The 18,534-nt window shown below is 38.1% G+C and overlaps 1 protein-coding gene across 1 annotated transcript in view; it reads left to right on the top strand.

Moving 5' to 3' along the window:
- Positions 1 to 18,534, top strand: part of BLK (BLK proto-oncogene, Src family tyrosine kinase) — a 111,855-nt gene that overhangs the window by 13,954 nt on the left and 79,367 nt on the right. Inside the window, exon 4 of the mRNA XM_053709547.1 lies at positions 8,700 to 8,879. Coding sequence (XP_053565522.1) covers positions 8,700 to 8,879 — 180 coding nt within the window. The remainder of the gene's footprint in view (positions 1 to 8,699; positions 8,880 to 18,534) is intronic.

Below are 18,534 nucleotides of genomic sequence, written 5' to 3' on the forward strand. Positions count from 1 at the left end.
GGGCAATCCCACCAGATATGCCGCATACTACCCACCCTCCCGCATCCCCTCCAACATTGGTTGGAAGCGTTTGGGTAGATACTATGCAACCTAGCCGGGGTTAAGTTCCATCTGGCAAGGATTTTATAATTTAATTCTTGTATATTAGAAGATGAAGAAGAGCCAGCTGTATTTTTATATATTTTTAGCCATTCTTTTTCTTCTAATTGAATCCCTGTTTCCATTTCCCATTTTAGTACATATACGTGTTTTATACTCTCCTCAGGGGCCATAAGTATTTTATAACTGAATGAGATGGTACTTTTAATAGGAGCCTCTGTGAGACAAATTTTTTCAAAATTCGTTAGTTGTTGAGTTAATTTTGCTCTTTCTGGATGATGTTCCAAAAAGTTATACAGTTGTAAATATTTAAACCAATTACCGTATCTGCCTTTAGCTAAATTCATTATTTCTCCTTGGGGCTTAAGTCTACCATTTTCCAAAAATTGGGTTAAAGGTATAAGATCTAATTGCGTTTGTTGGTTCTGATACCTAGGAATATGTCCCCCCTGAAATTCTATATTCGTTGTTATTGGTAATAGAGGGGAAGGGATTGTTGATATATTAACAGATTCTTTTATTATTTTGATCCAATTATTAAAGGTATGATCAATTATTGGAAATTGTTTAATACCTATTGGTTTACTTCCTACTGCAGTCCAAATAAAATCTTTCAGTGGCTGTTGGGATACCAAATTATTTTCTAGCAATATCCATGCTTTATTTTTATCATTAATATGCCAATCTAAAATTATTTGCAATGTTATTGCTCTGTAATAATTTTGAATGTTTGGTACCCCCATACCACCTACTTTCCTACCCATATATAATATTGATCTTTTAATTCTCGGCTTTGTTTGTTTCCAGATGAATGAATTTTTTTTTTTTTTTAAGGTTAATGCAATACATGTATGGAATATTTATGGGAATTGTCTGAAATAAATATAAGATTTGAGGGAGAATATTCATTTTTACTGTATGTATACGGCCTACCCATGACAATGTCTTTGATGCTCAGTTTTTTAAATCTATTTGTAAGTTTGTTAGTAGTTTAGAGTAATTTTCAGAAAAGAGCTTGCTATCGCTAGTTGTTAAATAAACTAGCGATAGTTTTATTATATATTTTAATGAGGTGTCTTTCCAGATATATGCACTATGTGTTTTACATTCTTGATAGGCCCTTTCTGATAACGAAATCTTAAGTGCTTCCGATTTATTTTTATTAATTGAAAAATTTGAGTATATCCCATACTCTTGGAGTAGGTATTCTAATTTTATAATAGACCTCACCGGCTCGGTTAATGTTAATAATACATCGTCTGCATATAATGTTACTTTATATTCTTGATCCCTTATATTAATGCCTTTAATATTACTATCCATACAGATTTTTATTGCTAATATTTCCATGGATAGAACAAATAACAGGGGTGACAAAGGGCACCCCTGTCTCATACCATTGGAGATTTTAATTGATTCCGAGAGTATGCCATTAATTTTCACTTTGGCAGAAGGAAATTTGTATAGATAAGAAATGCATTGTCTAATATTTTCCCAAAAACCGAATTTTTCAAGTGTCAACTGCAAAAAAGACCAATCTAGCCGGTCGAATGCTTTCTCTGCATTTAAAGATAATATTATTGATGGTATTTTATGTAATTTAGCATATTTTATTAAATGTAATGCTTTAATAGTATTATCTCTAGCTTCTCTTCTTGGCACAAACCTGGCCTGATCTCTATTCATAATATCCGGTAGCAACTTATTTATTTTATTAGATATTAATTTAGCATAAATTTTTATATCGTTATTCAACAGCGAGATCGGTCTGTAGTTTGCAGTTTCGCTAGGATCTTTATCCGGCTTGGGTAATACTATTATCCTTGCTTCTAGCATTTCTTTTGAGAACGCCGATTCCTGGTTAAGAGAATTAAAAAATTCCCATAATTTAGAGGCTAATAGGTCAGAAAATGTCTTATAATAACTTGTACTGAAACCGTCCGGCCCAGGGCTTTTCCCTATAACCAGGTTTTGGATTATCTGCTTTATCTCCTGTAGGGAAAAAGGCTCATCTAACATTTCTTTTTGAGTTTCTGTTAATACGGGAGTTTTTACCTCCTCTATATATTTTATTTTATCCTCTAAGAAACTTTCAGGTTTCTTTTGGTTATCCAGGTTATATAACTGTTGGTAGTATATCTGAAATTCTTTAGCTATATCTTGACTACCTACCTTATAATTGCCTTGTTTGTCTTTTATTTTGAGGATATATGTTTGTAATGACCTTTTTTTAATTGCCCTTGCCAGAAGTTTTCCCGCCTTATTACCACCATTAAAAAATATTTTTTTAAGTTGTATCGCTCTACGTTGAGCCCCTTTTATCAAATAGTTATTTAATTTTACTCTAGCCTCCTTAAGGAATTCAGTTAATTGGCTATTGTAGGGGTCTTTTTTATGTTTGTGTTCTATCTTAGAAAGAGAGTCCAAAAGATTATTATAGTGCTCTCTTGAGTTCTTATTTATTCTCGCTTTATGTTTTATAAATTCCCCCCTTATTACAGCCTTATGCGCCTCCCACCATGTACATAAAGAGGTATCTACGGGGCTATTTATACTAAAATATGTCTCAATGGAGTTTTCAATGGCTTGTTTTATTTGGATGTCCTTTAAAAGATTGTCATCTAATCTCCACTGGTATGATATTATTGGTTTATCTGGCCACTCCAGATCCATTGATAACATTGAGTGGTCCGACCAGGTTATGTTGTGAATTTTGGCGCTTTTAACTAATATATAACTCTTCTGATCTATTAAAAAATAATCAATCCGTGTATAGGATTTTTGTGGTGCTGAGTAAAAGGTAAAATCACTTATAGTTGGATGGAGGGTCCTCCAGACGTCTAGCAGGGATAGAGATAAAAGGTTAGCTTTATATGTTTTAATAATATATTTCGATATATTACTTCTAGATTTTGAGCAATCTATTTTGGGTTCTAATGGGATATTAAAATCTCCACCTAGGATTAGCGTACCTTTCTGAAGGTCTAATATTTGATTACAGATTTTCTTGAAAAATAACTTCTGACCTCTGTTTGGTGCATATATATTCACTAAGGTTACTGGTTTATTATATAGCAACCCTACTAAACAAACAAATCTCCCCTCCTCGTCCTTTTCCTCTTGAATGAGTTGAAAGGATATGTCTTTGTGTATCACTATACCTACACCATTTCTCTTTCTCTGGTTAATGCTCTGATATATCTTTGGGTAATACCTATTTTTAAAATTTGGCGTGTTGTTACTAGAAATATGAGACTCTTGAATAAATATAATATCTCCCTTCTCTTTATGAAAACTATTTAATGCCAGGCTTCTTTTCTGTGGACTGTTAAGCCCTTTTACGTTCTGGGATATTATACGTATAGTTCTCTTAGACATTAATTACTATTTCCATATGCCCTGTATTTTGCATAATGCATGTAGCCTGAGGGTGAGAGGGGACGAGAAGAAGAAAAAAGAAAAAAAAAAAAGGGACCACACTACATATAACCAACATTTATTCATCAAAAATAGGGGAAATAAATCCAAAAAAGATGGAATTCCTCCTATGGCAACCAATTAGAAAAGATAACATTTATGATAAATATACATTCTATGACCCATACTCTTTTAGCGTTTTACTATGTAAAGTTATTTAACTTATACCTAGATTTAACCTTCTTTATTATTTTTGTTATTATTACTCCCCCAACCCCTGTTATATGACACGTGACGCTAAAAAAATAGAGGGGAAGAAAAAAAAAAATAGAGGGGAAGAAAAAAAAAAAAAAAAAACGGAGAGTGGGGGGAGGGGGGGAAAGCCCCCACCTTTATCAACCATTGTGATATGAAAAAAAAAAAAATACCTTTATAATAACATATGGCTACTTAGCCATATTGCACAACCCTTGTGAAAGGTGAAAAAACCTTTGTAGTAACATGTGTCTGAGAAAAAAAAAAAAAGGGGGGGGGGAAAGCCCCCCACCTTTAACAACCATTGTGATATGTGAAAAATACCTTTGTAATAATATGTGAATTCTTATCCATAACAACCATTGTGAGAGGCGAAAAAAAAGGGGGAGGGGGGGGAGGCCCCCCCACCTTTAACAACCTTTGTGGTATGTGAAAAAAATATATAATTATAATAACATATAGTTCTTTAATAAAACCTAAACCCTGTGCCTACCTTTATAAATACCCTAAGTGGGTTATACCTTTTTAATAATCACTATTCCTATTTCATACATATTATAAAAGAGAAAAAAAAAAAAGGGGGAGGGGGGGAAGGCCCCCCATTTTTATCAACCATTGTGATATGTGAAAATAATCTTTATAATACCATGTGACTTCTTAGCCATATTGCACAGCCATTGTGAGAGGTGAAAAAACATTTGTAGTAACGTGACTTCTAAAAAAAAAAAAAAAAAAAAGAGGGGGGGGAAAGACCCCCCACCTTTATCAACAATTGTGATATGCAAAAGATATCTTTGTAAAAACATATAATTCTTTAGTAAAACCTAAAACCCTGTGCCTACCCTTATATATACCCTAAGTAGGTTATAACTTTTTAATAATCAGTGATCCTATTTCATGCACATTATAAGAAAAAAAAAAAAAAAGGGGGAAAAGAAGGGGCGGATTGTATTTTTCTATTACACATAAAAAATTATTCAGGTATTAGTGAAAAGTTAATGTTCTCTTGGGAGACTTCCTTCTCTTGTTGTTTTTTCCCACCAGGAACTTTAGTCCATTGTTGAGTTACTATCTCATAAGGAGTAGATTTATTTTGTGAGGAATTCCCTCTCTCTTTCTCTCGGCCCTTTGTTATATTGCTTTCCGAGGTGCTAATCCCCAATGCATTCACAGAAGGTTTTAAGCTCCTCCAGAGTATGTAGAATGGCCGTCTTACCGTTTGATGTGGCTTTTAGGTCAAAAGGGAAACCCCACCTATAAGGGATATTCAATTGGTTTAAGTGTGATGTTAAAAATCTAAGCTCTCTTCTTTTTTGTAATGTCCTTGGGCAGAGGTCTGTAAATATCTGGATTAACTGTCCTTCATACTTGATAATTTGTTGTTTTCTTGCGGCTTGTAATATAGCTTCTTTATCTTTATAGTGAGCCATTTTAATTATTACATCTCTAGGGGGGTCTCCGTTATTTAATCTAGGTTTTATTGCTCTGTGGCAGCGCTCTAGGGTCTTGGTGGTGTATGTTTCATCCCCTGTCAATGTAGTGAAGAATTCTAACAAATATTGCTCCAAGTTTATGTGTGAGACACTCTCTGATATCCCTCTAACTCTTAAATTTGATCTCCTCTGCCTGTTCTCCAGGTCTTCCACTTGATTTTGTAAAATTGTTAAGGCCTTTCCTTGCTGCTTACATTGATGGGATAAAGATTCAAAGGAGGTAGTAGCTAGTTCTTTTTCTTCTTCTAATTGGGCCACCCTATTCCCTATCTCCACAATTTCTTTTTTAATCATGGAGAATTCATTTTTTATGCAGGTTTTAACCTAGCTAATTTCTTCCAGAAGGGTTTGTATATCCTCTTTAGTAGGTAGTAACTTTAGATCTGCTTTCGTTAGTGGGGATGATTTAGGATCAGGGGTGTTACAAGCTTGTCTGTGAGGTGACATGGTTTCTGGAGATTGACTCAGTAGAGAGGATTCTGCTGATTTAAAATAGGCATCTACCTTTGGGGCATTAGATGTGTTACTTTTAACCCCTTTATCTTGTTTAGTTTGCTTTTTTGGAGGCCATTTTTAATTCCGTTTATTTTAGCTGTAGGGGACCTTAAATACGGTAACAGCTCTTAAGATTTACACTTTCTCTTGTATCCTCCTACCGGAAATTTTACCGGTTTTTAACTTTATTTTACCCCTTCTTGTATCTGTTTAGGGCCTCTTTTTATGACAAACTGAAATACTGCACAATATATATTTAATATTGCTTATTAGATTGTCTCAGTTTAGCCTTTCTTTTCACATTCCTTTCTTCACCTCTTTATATTTGTTTATAAAATCCCCAAATTAAAACAAAGAAAAATTCTACCTTTATATCCAGTTGTCCTGAGAAGGTTGTTTTGCCCCAAATGGCCAATATGTCCCTTTTCCTCTTTAAAAGTCCCACTGTTGTCCGTGGCCTCTCCTTTAATCCAATGCAGCTTTGATCCTACTTGGCCCTTTTGTTGTGAAAATTGGCCAGCATTAGCGATCTGTGGCCGCTTATCTGTTTACAGGTAATCCTCTGTGCTGATATTTTTGGGCAAACTATCTTACTCTGGACTGTGCCCCGATAATCTTCTCCTCCGCCTGCAGCAGCTCCCTTAGTTCTAAGCTCTTGCTGCCTTGGTCTATTGCGGTCCGGCAATAATGATATTGATTTAGTGTCAATAATTGCAGTTCCTCTCCTGTCTCCTTCCCGTTTATGGGCAGCTTCTCTGGGTCTGCAATATCTCTTCTGGGCCGGGGTTACTACTGCCTGATCCTGATGCGGTTTTTACCTGAGCTAGGATTGGTAGTTTCCGTTCCATGTATAGCCCCCGCTGCTGTTATACTCTGTCCATAATAGATCTTATTGCTCAGCGGCGGTTCATCCAACCTTTTACCTAGCGCAGGTTAAATTGCTATGTGGCTACTTTTTTCCTCTCTTCGCATCCGCAGCTCTGCTGTTTGGATCCAGGCAACCCTCCACTAAGTTCCTCCGGACTTGACTCTTCCTCCGGCTGCGGCACTATCCTCTATTTCCCGGCATACGCCCAGGTCTTCTCCAGGTATGGCTCACAGCCTCACCTTTACTTTTTGGCTGTTTTCTATTAGCAGCTGTTAGAGGTGTGTGTTTTGTTACCGCTTCCAGGTGAAGGTGGACTGCTTCTTAAATGTTTGTCCCCGCTGACTTTATATTCCTTTAACTTTGCAGCATCTCTGCTTTAGTCTGTCTCAGTGCAGGGAACGCATATCTTTGCAGGACTTTTGTCAGTTCTTTAGCGTAGGCATAGATTGCTTGTTGGTTGCCTATAGGAGGTCGGTTAAGCTAGAGCTTCAGCGTTGTGCGGCCATTCTCTACCTCGCGGGCTCCGCCCCCAATCATCTCCAATTTACTTTTATCACCAATTTTGCTTTGTTCTCTTGGTATTCTTAGTTGAAAGCTAAACCTAGGGGGTTCATATGCTAATTTCTTAGACCTTGAAGGCCACCTCTAATCTGCTACAGAGGATCATGCCCGCTCGCACTTTTTTAAATTGGATCTAACGAGAATCAGCTGTGCTGAGCTGCAAATTAAAGGGAAAGTATACACCAACTTTCATATAACTGCATGTAATAGACATTACTATAAAGAAGGATATGCACAGATGCTTACTATAGGATCTAAAAATCCAATATAAAACCTTTTAAAAACTTACTTAGAAGCTCCCAGTTTAGTACTGTTGATGAGTTTAACCTGGGACACTCTGTGAAAGGGGCTGAGAAAACATGATGCGCAGACACTCCCCTTCTCCCCTCTTCCCTGCATATGAAAAGACAGATTATACAAATAGGAGCTGCAGGAATCTGTATACATCAGTATACATTTAAAAATTTGGGGCTTCGTTAGGAGTCTGAAAATCAGTACAATGTATTGCTTTGTGAAGTCACAAGGTCTTGGCAGCTAAAAAACATAGGTGGTAGAGAGAAGTGACACCAATGTGGTAGAAAAATTGTGCGTGCCATTTGAGTTGCTATAGGTCTATGGTTGAGTGGCATTTGAGGGAAATGAGCAAAAGGAGATAGTTGACGGAAATAGGAAAGGTATCGTTACTGTTGACTTCCTGAAAAAAATGATGATTAATAGTACCATAATAATTAATCATCTATATAAAGTAAAATTACTACTAACATTACAATATTTCCTTTGTAAATAGCACAAAATATATGATTTTAACAATAAATAAATCAATTATCCAGTAATAAGTACTAATACATTCTTGATCCAAAATTAAGTTATTCAACAGGCAATATCAGTAAATATTAAATACAAATAAAATAAATAAAATAAGTTATTAAAAAATATAAATTGTTTAAAACTTGAAACTTATTATTTAATGATGAGGGGAATCCAAAATTTTACCACATAGGAAATTTATCAAATATAACTACTCAGTCATCAGTAATCATCAGTCAATATTCATATTGCAAATATACACTACATAGACTTTAAAATGAAAAGATGCCAAAAATAATGTAAACTTCGCACAGATAAAATGTGTTTTTCATGCTGACCCTCACAGGGGCAATTTTTTCTTGCATATTTTTAGTAAATTATTCAATTGCTTGTTTTGTAATATTTTTAAGATACAAATTTTGTTGTGCACTTTTGTAATGTATGTACTGTATCTCCTTCCCATATGAAAATGCAGTATACGCCCCTTAGCAAGACACCCTGTTTTCAGGGTAAAAATTGTCTTTAGATCGTTCCACCAGGGAAATAGAAGTACTTTGAGCATTTTTTAATAATCTCGCCAGCCCAGAGACCTTTAGATTATTGGGTCATATGTCAGGGCAAATGTATTCAGTTCATTGTTGTGAATCTAAAAAATCCTATTGCTTAATATTCTTAATTAATTTGTTTTCTTTATGCTCATTTAGGATACTATAAAAATCACACAAAGGTTGCTATTAAGACTTTGAAAGAAGGCAATATGACTCCTGAGTCATTCATAGAGGAGGCTAACCTGATGAAAATGCTCCAGCACGATAAATTGGTTAGACTATTTGCGGTGGTTACCAAAGAACCAATTTACATTGTGACAGAATACATGGCCAAAGGTAAGGCAACATAGCTTCAAGTTCTGGAAATGACCTGTAATCGATATTTAATTTGAAGTTTTTCTACATATTGGTTTTGCAACAGTAATAGTTACTGTATATGTTTTAGATGGAAACAGATGGGGCACTTTCATATAAAATATATGGTCAGGCAAAATAATGAAAGGGTACAAACACAAAAAAACAATTTCCAATATTCCTAAATGACCCAAATACTGCTTACTTAAACTTCACTATACTGCCAAAATAGTGAGAAACACCAAATAGGAAACTAAAAACATACGGCTAGATTACGAGTTTTGCGGTATGAGTGAAAAAGCAGCGTTAAGGTCTCTTTTTCACTACCGCTGGTATTACGGGGTTTGCAGGTTTTAGCTGCACCGCACATTTTTTGGCCATAACGCAACGTAACTACCACAGCTTTCCAAAAGTCCTTTTTCAATGGGACTTCCATAGCGCCGGTATTACGAGTTTGCCTGGGAGGCCAAAAAGTGAGCGGTAGAGCCAATACCGTCAAGATCCATACCGTAAACTGAAAGTCAGCAGTTATGGCTTTTATGTTACAACGCCGTAACATAAAACTCATAACTAAAGTGCTAAAAAGTACACTAACACCCATAAACTACCTATTAACCCCTAAACCGAGGCCCTCCCGCATCGCAAACACTAAAATAAAATGATTAACCCCTAATCTGCCGCTTCGGACATCGCCGCCACTATAATAAACATATTAACCCCTAAACTGCTGTACTCCTGCATCACAAACACTAGTTAAATATTATTAACCCCTAATCTGCTGTCCCTAACATCGCCACAACCTACATTACAGTTATTAACCTCTAATCTGCCGCCCCCGACATCGCCGCCACCTACCTACACTTATTAACCCCTAATCTGCCGCCCCCAATGTCGCCGCCACTATACTAAAGTTATTAACCCCTAAACCTAACCCTAACCCTAACACCCACTAACTTTAATGTAATTAAAATAAATCTAAATAAAACCTATAATTAATAACTAACTAATTCCTATTTAAAACTAAATACTTACCTGTAAAATAAAGCCTAAGCTAGCTACAATATAACTAATAGTTACATTGTACCAATCTTAGGTTTTATTTTTATTTCACAGGCAAGTTTGTATTTATTTTAACTAGGTAGAATAGTTAGTAAATAGTTATTAACTATTTACTAACTCCCTAGTTAAAATAAATACACATTTACCTGTAAAATAAAACCTAACCTGAGTTACACTAACACCTAACATTACACTACAATTAAATAAATTACATTAATTAAATACAATTAACTAAATTACAAAAAAATAACACTAAATTACACAAAATAAAAAAGAAATGATCAAATATTTAAATTAATTAAACCTAATATAATAGCCCTATAAAAATAAAAAAGCCCCCCAAAAATAAAAAAAAAACCCTAGCCTAAACTAAACTGTCAATAGCCCTTAAAAGGGCCTTAGATAGGTTTTTATTTGGGGGGATCGGTTGTGTGGGTGGTGGGTTTTACTGTTGGGGGGTTGTTTGTATTTTTTTTTACAGGTAAAAGAGCTGATTTCTTCTGGGCAATGCCCCGCAAAAGGCCCTTTTAAGGGCTATTGGCAGTTTGGTTTAGGCTAGCGTTTTTTCTATTTTGGGGGGGCTTTTTTATTTTGATAGGGCTATTAGATTTGGTGTAATTAGTTTAAATATTTGATAATTTCTTTTTTATTTTGTGTAATTTAGTGTTTTTTTTTTTTGTAATTTAGTTAATTGTATTTAATTAATGTAATTTATTTAATTGTAGTGTAAGGTTAGGTGTTAGTGTAAGACAGGTTAGGTTTTATTTTACAGGTAAATTTGTATTTATTTTAACTAAGTAGTTAGTAAATAGTTAATAACTATTTACTAACTATACTACCTAGTTAAAATAAATACAAACTTAGCTGTGAAATAAAAATAAAACCTAAGATAGCTACAATGTAACTATTAGTTATATTGTAGCTAGCTTAGGGTTTATTTTATAGGTATTTAGTTTTAAATAGCAATTAGTTAGTTATTAATAGTAGGTTTTATTTAGATTTATTTTAATTACATTAAAGTTACTGGGTGTTAGGGTTAGGGTTAGGTTTAGGGGTTAATAACTTTAGTATAGTGGCGGCGATGTTGGGGGCGGCAGATTAGGGGTTAATAAGTGTAGGTAGGTTATGGCGACATTGGGGGCGGCTGATTAGGGGTTAATAAGTGTAATGTAGGTGGTGACGATGTCGGGGGCGGCAGATTAGGGGTTAATAAGTATAGGTTGGTGGCGGCGATGTCGGGGTCGGCAGATTAGGGGTTAATAAGTGTAATGTAGGTGTCGGCGATGTCGGGGCAGAAGATTAGGGGTGTTTAGACTCAGGGTTTATGTTAGGGTGTTAGGTGTAAACGTAAATTTTCTTTCCCCATAAGAATCAATGGGGCTGCGTTATGGAGCTTTACGCTCCTTTATTGCAGATGTTAGGCTTTTTTTTAGCCGGCTCTCCCCATTGATAACTATGGGGAAATCGTGCACGAGCACGTAAAAACAGCTCACTGCAGTGCTGGTATTGGAGTGCGGTATGGAGCTCAATTGTGCTTTACGCTCACTTATTGCCTGCTAACGCTGGGTTTTTGTAAACCTGTAATAGGAGCGCTATAGGGAGGTGAGAGGTGACAATAACTTGCAAGTTAGTACTGAGCAGCTCTTACCGCAAAACTCGTAATCTAGCCAATAGGTAGTACTAAAGAGAGCCATTTGGACATTGGATAAAAATTATATATACTGTAAGTTCAATTAATAAAATAATTAATATGGACAATATAAAATCACATATAGAGCAAGATTTATCAAGCGCTATCACAATTCTCCTATGCGTTTGCCTCAGTGCGCTTCTATAGAAGGTTTTATTCTCACAACCTGCAACTCCACAACAGCAATATATGGAACAATGCCGTCTTCTCAATCCGCTCTGTTGCAGGTTCGAAGTGAGATCAAGGGATCAAAGCATTTCAGCGTTTAGCCTTTGTCAAGAAAATAATATAAAAGGGATATATAACATAATTAAAGGGAAATTAAACAATAAATACATTTCATGTACCTTCCTCTAATTATGGGTGCCACCATTTTGGAACATAGGTTACACTGCAGGTATCTGATCAAACAAGTCTGCACTGGAATGCAGGGAAATCTAGATTTCAACATGGCGGAAGAGCTGACTCTACCAAGTGTGGGGCCCTAGATGGCGGCACCCATGAATAGAGGGGGGGGGGGGAATAACCTAAATACTGTGCTTATAAATTTATTAGTGTCTGATGTCCCTTCAAAGTAACATTAAACTGCTGGACAAAACTTCAACATAATGTTTACTACTCAGCATGTTAAAGTTTTCCGCCTGTTTCTGCGCTTCTCTTCGGAGCCGTTCTCTTATTTTAATCCTTTACAGGGACTAATTGGTAAAGCTGCATATTTTCAAACTGAACACCACCATCTTGGAGCTTAGGTATTCTTGTATCCTGTTACAGAAATGGTGCATATTTACAGTTCAATGGTGTTGTCAACTTTCTCACAGCTTTATCATGTGCTAAGGGTTAGCACACACAATATAGAGTGGGAGACTTAAATTAATGCAATTTTTATACAATTTTTATGTTACATAACATAAATAAAACAAAAAAAAGGTCAGACAAATAATATTGAGCAAAGTAAATCGCGATGATAGTGGGAGGTGACGTCAACGGATGGGGGTGTGGCTCATAGCCGTTATTGTGTATGTTGCAGTTACCAAGTTAGATGTGTTGTACAAGCTGTATACTTCTGTGCTCTGCAATAAAATAGCGTTGTACCTTCTATGCTGTATCCTGCATCTAATGACATGGTATCAGAAGTTCTTGCCTGTGCTTCTGTTTCCTGAGTAATTTCTCTCAGCCTGCAGCTTGGCCCACATGGCGTCAGCGGTTTCAGCGCTTCAGGATTGCTTCCAAGCTGGACAAGGAAAGTGGTGAAGTATAAGTTAATTCTCTTTTATACTCTATGGGGAAAGATGTGGAGCCAGTGTCCAATGCTTTTATTTTCCAAGAAGGGGAAGAATTTAACTTTGATATAGTAATTAACAAACTCAGTGCTCACTTTGTGCCCAAAAGAAATGTGATTCATGAGAGGGCTTGTTTTCACAAATGTGCTCAGCATGTGGGAGAATCTGTGGAGTAATTTGTGCGCAGCCTGTATGAACTAGCTGCATTCTGTAAGTTTGGTGTTTCTAAAGAAGAGCAAATCAGAGACAGAATAGTCATAGGAATTGCAGATGCTGAGGTCTCACTGAAGCTACAGTTGGAGGCTGAATTAACATTAGATGGGGCTATTAGGATGACCTGCCAGAGTGAACTGGTGAAAAAGCAAAGTGCTGATCTGAGGTCTGAGAGTATTGTGGATGAAGTGCAGCAGTTTAAGGAGAGCTGCTAGTGAAAGGCACAGTGTGAGCGGTAGACCAAGGGCAACAGATAGGCCCAAAAGTGGATGGGCGCAGCTGGCTCGCTGCACGCAGTGTAACCGTACCCATGATCAGAATGTTGTATGCCCCGCTGAAGATAAAAGATGTAGGAAGTGTAATAAAATGGGTCATTTTGAAGTGGCGTGTAAAACTGAATACATTAACGAGATGCAGGTGGATAGTGACCAGGAGGGTCAAGAAGTGTCCTTTGTAGGGTCTGTTGTTGAACGGTCTGGTTCAGACGAAGATTGGCGGGTTACCCTTACTGTAATGGGAGCCAAGGTTGCCTTCAAGATTGACACAGGAGCAGACATCACTGTTATGTCCCTTGCAGCATTCATAAAACAGCCTCGACAGCCTCAGCTGGCGAAAGTTACAACGAAAGTTCATAGTCCTGGTGGCCACATCGATTGTGCAGGTAAATTTCTTGCCAGCTGTGAGTACAAGCAGAGGAAGTTCATCATTTGGGTACATGTAATTAGAGGTCAGTGTGTTAACCAGAGGTGTAACTAAAAACCACAGGGCCCAGGTGCAAGACTCTAATAAGCACCCCCCCAAAAAGTGAATTTCATACATATCTTCTTTTTTTTTAACATTTAACACAGAAAAAAATGTGAATCAGATTACATGTCTGCAAAAGGAGGTACCCTGTGCCCACAGTCTGTGAGATGGTCTGACCCCCTATTACTGTATATAGTGACACTGTTTAACCCACCAGTACTGTATATAGAGAGTCAGTGACACAGTCTGTAATCTGCCGGTGAGATGGCTGGCCTGACCCTACCCGCCCCGCTATAAAGTGACCACAGTAGTCTGTGACATAGTCCAGCCCCCCGTACTGTATATAGTGGTACTGTATAGTGACACTGTTTACCTCCTCCCCCCATGCTGTAGTAACAAGGTCTGTAATTTGCTGGTTCCACAAACATACACACACACACACACACACACATACATGCATAAATACACACACAGTCACATACATAAACACCAATAGGTAAAACAGAAAGACTAATCCCTTTAGTCAGAGAGACTAGTGAAGCATCATGTCACACTCACATGATATCAGTGCAGGCAGTGGCAGGTCAACTTTTTTTATTTAAAACATTTTTTATTTTTTTTTAAGCTGGGCCCCCACCCTTGGGGGCCCAGTGCACCCCCTATAGTTTTGTCCCTGGTGTTAACCTATTGAGCAGGAAAGCAGCCTGTGGTTTGGGCCTTGTCGCCAGAGTGAATGAGATTTCAGAAGACATGTTTGGTGAATTGGGCCTACTGAATTGCAACCCAGTCGTATATCACTTAAAAGTGATGCAGTCCCATACAGCATTACCAGTCCTCGTAGAATTCTGTTCCCACTCATGCCTCAAGTGGAGAAGGAACTTCTGCGTATGAAGAATATGAGAGTTATTGAAGAGGTTGTTGAAGCAACTGACTGGTGTGCCCTCATTGTGCCTGTTGCGAAGAAAAATCTGAAGGTGCACATCTGCGTAGACTTGAAAAGGCTGAATGAGGCATTGAAGAGAGAGAGATATGTGCTGCCGATGCTTGAAGACATAGCTCCGAAACTGGCTGAGGCAAAGCTCATCTCTACACTGGATGCTTCCAGGGGCTTCTGGCAGATACCTCTAGATCCACAGTGCTGCAAACTGACTACCTTCTTTACACCGGTATGTCGGTTTTGCTTCTGGAGACTTCCCTTCAGGATATCCTCTGCTCCTGAAATATTTTAAAGAGAGATGAGTTCCCTCCTAAAGGACCACAAGGGCACGGCAGTCGTCATGGATGACATTTTAGTGTATGGGTCTACATTGGAAGAACATGACCAGCGATTGAGCTGTGTGCTGCGGACCATTAGAGAGTCCGGGCTGAAATTAGGCAGAAATGCCATTTTAGAAAATCTGAGTTATGCTACTTTGGTCATATCATTAATGGAGATGGCATCAAGCCGGACCCTGATAAAACCCTTGCTATTTAACAGATGAAAAGTCCTTCTGATGTACACGAGCTGAGTCAAATATTGGACCTTGTGAATTATGTGGGCAGGTTCCTTCCAGATTTATCCACAGTACTACACCCTATCACAGAGTTGTTGAAGAAATATGCTGCCTGGGTCTGGGGTCCTTCACAGAAAGAAGCTTTTGTACAGGTCAAGTCCTTGCTGGGGTCTGCCCCAGTGTTAGGGTTATACGACCCTTCTAAAAACACTGTGGTTAGTGCTGATGCGAGCAGTTTTGGGCTAGGTGCCGCCCTCCTGCAGCTGAATGAGAACAAACTACAGCCCATTGCCTACTGTTCCCGTACACTGACGGCTGCTGACTGAGTCAAAATATGCCCAAATTGAAAAAGAGTTCCTGGCTGAAGTTTGGGCCTGTGAGCACTTCCAGCGTTACTTAGTGGGTTTAGAGAAATTTAGACTGAACATCAACCGCTAGTCTCTCTAATCAACTCCTATGATATTGACAAAACACCCCTAAGATGCCAGAGACTTCTGATGAGGCTGCTCAGGTTCAATGTTTAGGCAGTGCATGTGCCGGGGAAACAACTGGTAGTGGCAGATACACTTTCCAGGCTCCCACTGACTGCTGCTGAAGAATCTTCAACGGAATCAGATGTGAAAGTGTATGTGGATTCAGTTCTGGCATCCAAATCCATTTCATCAGGGAAGCTAGAGCAAATAAGAAAATGTTTAGATACAGACCTTCAAGGAGTTATTAAGTACATAAAAGAAGGTTGGCCCGAGAGCAGGGCAGCCTGGATATCTTTAAGTTCTTACCAGTCAGAGAGGTCGCAGCTCACGGAGCAGGTGGGTTGGTGCTGTTCCAGGACCACATTGTTATTCCTGTTAGCATGCGGCAGGAGATGTTAAGCAGGACTCATGATGGCAACTTAGGCATTATAAAGTGCAGAGAAAGAGCAGCTACGGCAGTATGGTGGCCTGGGATCAGTTCCGACATTGCAAGCCACGTGTCAAAATGGGCCTTTTGCCGCGAACACTGGCCTACTCAGAGAAGGGAGCCCTTGATTTCTACTCTGCTGCCTGCAGGCCCATGGCAGAAAATAGCTGCTGATTTGTGTGAACAGCACTGGAAAAAGTACCAAGTCGTGATTGACTACAATTCCAGGTATTTGGAGATTGCACCCTTGAATGAGATCACCAGTCAAGCCGTTATCACTCATCTCAAGAGCTTGTTCGACCGGTGGGGCATACCAATGGAGTTAGTGAGTGATAACGAATTGCAGTTTGCTTCCATGGAGTTCAGTTCTTTCAGCAGTGAATATGATTTTGTCCATTCTACGTCAAGTCCACATTACCCGCAGGCCAATGGAATGGCTGAAAGGGCAGTTCAAACAACAAAGTTAATTTTGAAGCAATCTGAGCTGTACCTAGCTCTTTTGGCCTATAGGGCGACTCCCATCCAAGCCACGGGTTTTAGCCCGGCACAGCTGATGCTGGGACATCAGATTCGCACCACTTTACTCTCTGTGGGTGTCTTCCAGCCGACCAGCTCTGTTCCTCGGGATGAGGTCCTTAGGAGGGATGAAGAGGCTAAAAGGGGTTATCGATTCTTCTACAACAGAAAACACTCTGTGAGGCCCTTGCAGGAGCTGAATCTAGGGCAAAGTGTCAGAGTTAAACTGGATGATGAGAAGAAATGGAAGATGCCTGTTACAGTAATTGGACACTCTCCAGAACCAAGGTCTTATATAGTCCTTACAGATGGAGGGACAGTCACACATCGAAAAAGAAGACATCTTCAGCCAGTACCTGAGAGTTTGGGACTGGATGCCGGTGGGATCACCTGTTTTAAGAGGGATGCCTTCCCCTCAGCAAGATCACAGCGGGGATGCTTGTTTGCTTCCAGCAGACTCTCAATCACCTTCTTTTGTATCAGAGTACAGTTCATGTAAAGTGACGTCAAGTGGAAGAGTGGTGAAACTTCCAGACCGATATCGGGATTAGCACTAGTTAGAGCAGTGACCAGAAGAATGGGCAGAATAATCCCATGGTCACTGTGGACTAGGGTAGTCTACCCCGATGGTCAAGTCAGGATTGTATTTCTTGTTGTTCATATATATAATTTCTTTAACTTGTTATTTGTTATGCACTAAACAAAACTATTTTTGTATGCTTCTTGTATACCTTGTTAATTAATGTACTCTAAAAAAAATGTATGCTTTGTCTTTTGAAAAAGGGGAAGATGTGTTGAGAGTGGGAGGTGACGTCTTTGGATGGGGGCGTGGCTTATAGCCATTATTGCCTATGTCACAGTTACCAAGTTAGATGTGTTGTACAAGCTGTATACTTCTATGCTCTGCAATAAAATAGCGTTGTACATTCTATGCTGTGTCCTGCATCTCATAACATAAATCTATGTATAATGAATGCTAATCCAAAGTCACAATAAGCTGTGAAAAAACTTCTATGAATGTGCACTACTTCTGTAAAGGGTGCAAGAATATCTAAGCTCCAAAATGGCTGCACCCAGTATGAAGATGCAGAGCTTTACCGTACCAACAGCCATCTGTAACGGGTTAAATAACTTTTAAAAGGGAGGTGCAAGTACAAGAAGAAAATCAATAGCATAGTGAGTAGCAACTATGGTATTGTAGCTGTGCCCAGCAGCAGTGTTATTACAATGATCACAATGGGTGTGCATGTTCTCAGAAGCAAGGTATAGATATTGGCACCTTCAAACAGAATATAATAAGCTGTTTAAAGTATTTACAGTGCCCTAGCTACTAAAAACAAACTAAAAAAAAGGTAAAAAATAAAATCATTAATAAAGTGGAGAATGAAATAAGCAATTACCAATGTATCTAATAAAGTCATCTAGAACAATAAAATCACTTTGTTCTTGTTTGATTTTCTCCAAATTAAGCTTCTCTCTCCTTTTTTTGGAAAAGTGCTTTAGCATATTGAATTATTTGGTTGCATTCTCTTAGATTTAGCATGGCCAATCACTATCTCAGAAACCTGCTGATGTCATATCTCATATGCAATATCAGCATCTACAAGCTGCACATGTATATGTATGTTTTACATCTACATCTGTGGTTGAATCCTGATTGTATTATAAGACTTTTATTTTTATTAATTGAAAATGGGTAAAAATGTATATGAAGGCAAAGAAAATTATGGATGATGGGGAAA

The sequence above is a fragment of the Bombina bombina genome, chromosome 4 (genome assembly GCF_027579735.1).
Source record: "Bombina bombina isolate aBomBom1 chromosome 4, aBomBom1.pri, whole genome shotgun sequence".
In the NCBI taxonomy this organism is placed as follows: Eukaryota; Metazoa; Chordata; class Amphibia; order Anura; family Bombinatoridae; genus Bombina; species Bombina bombina.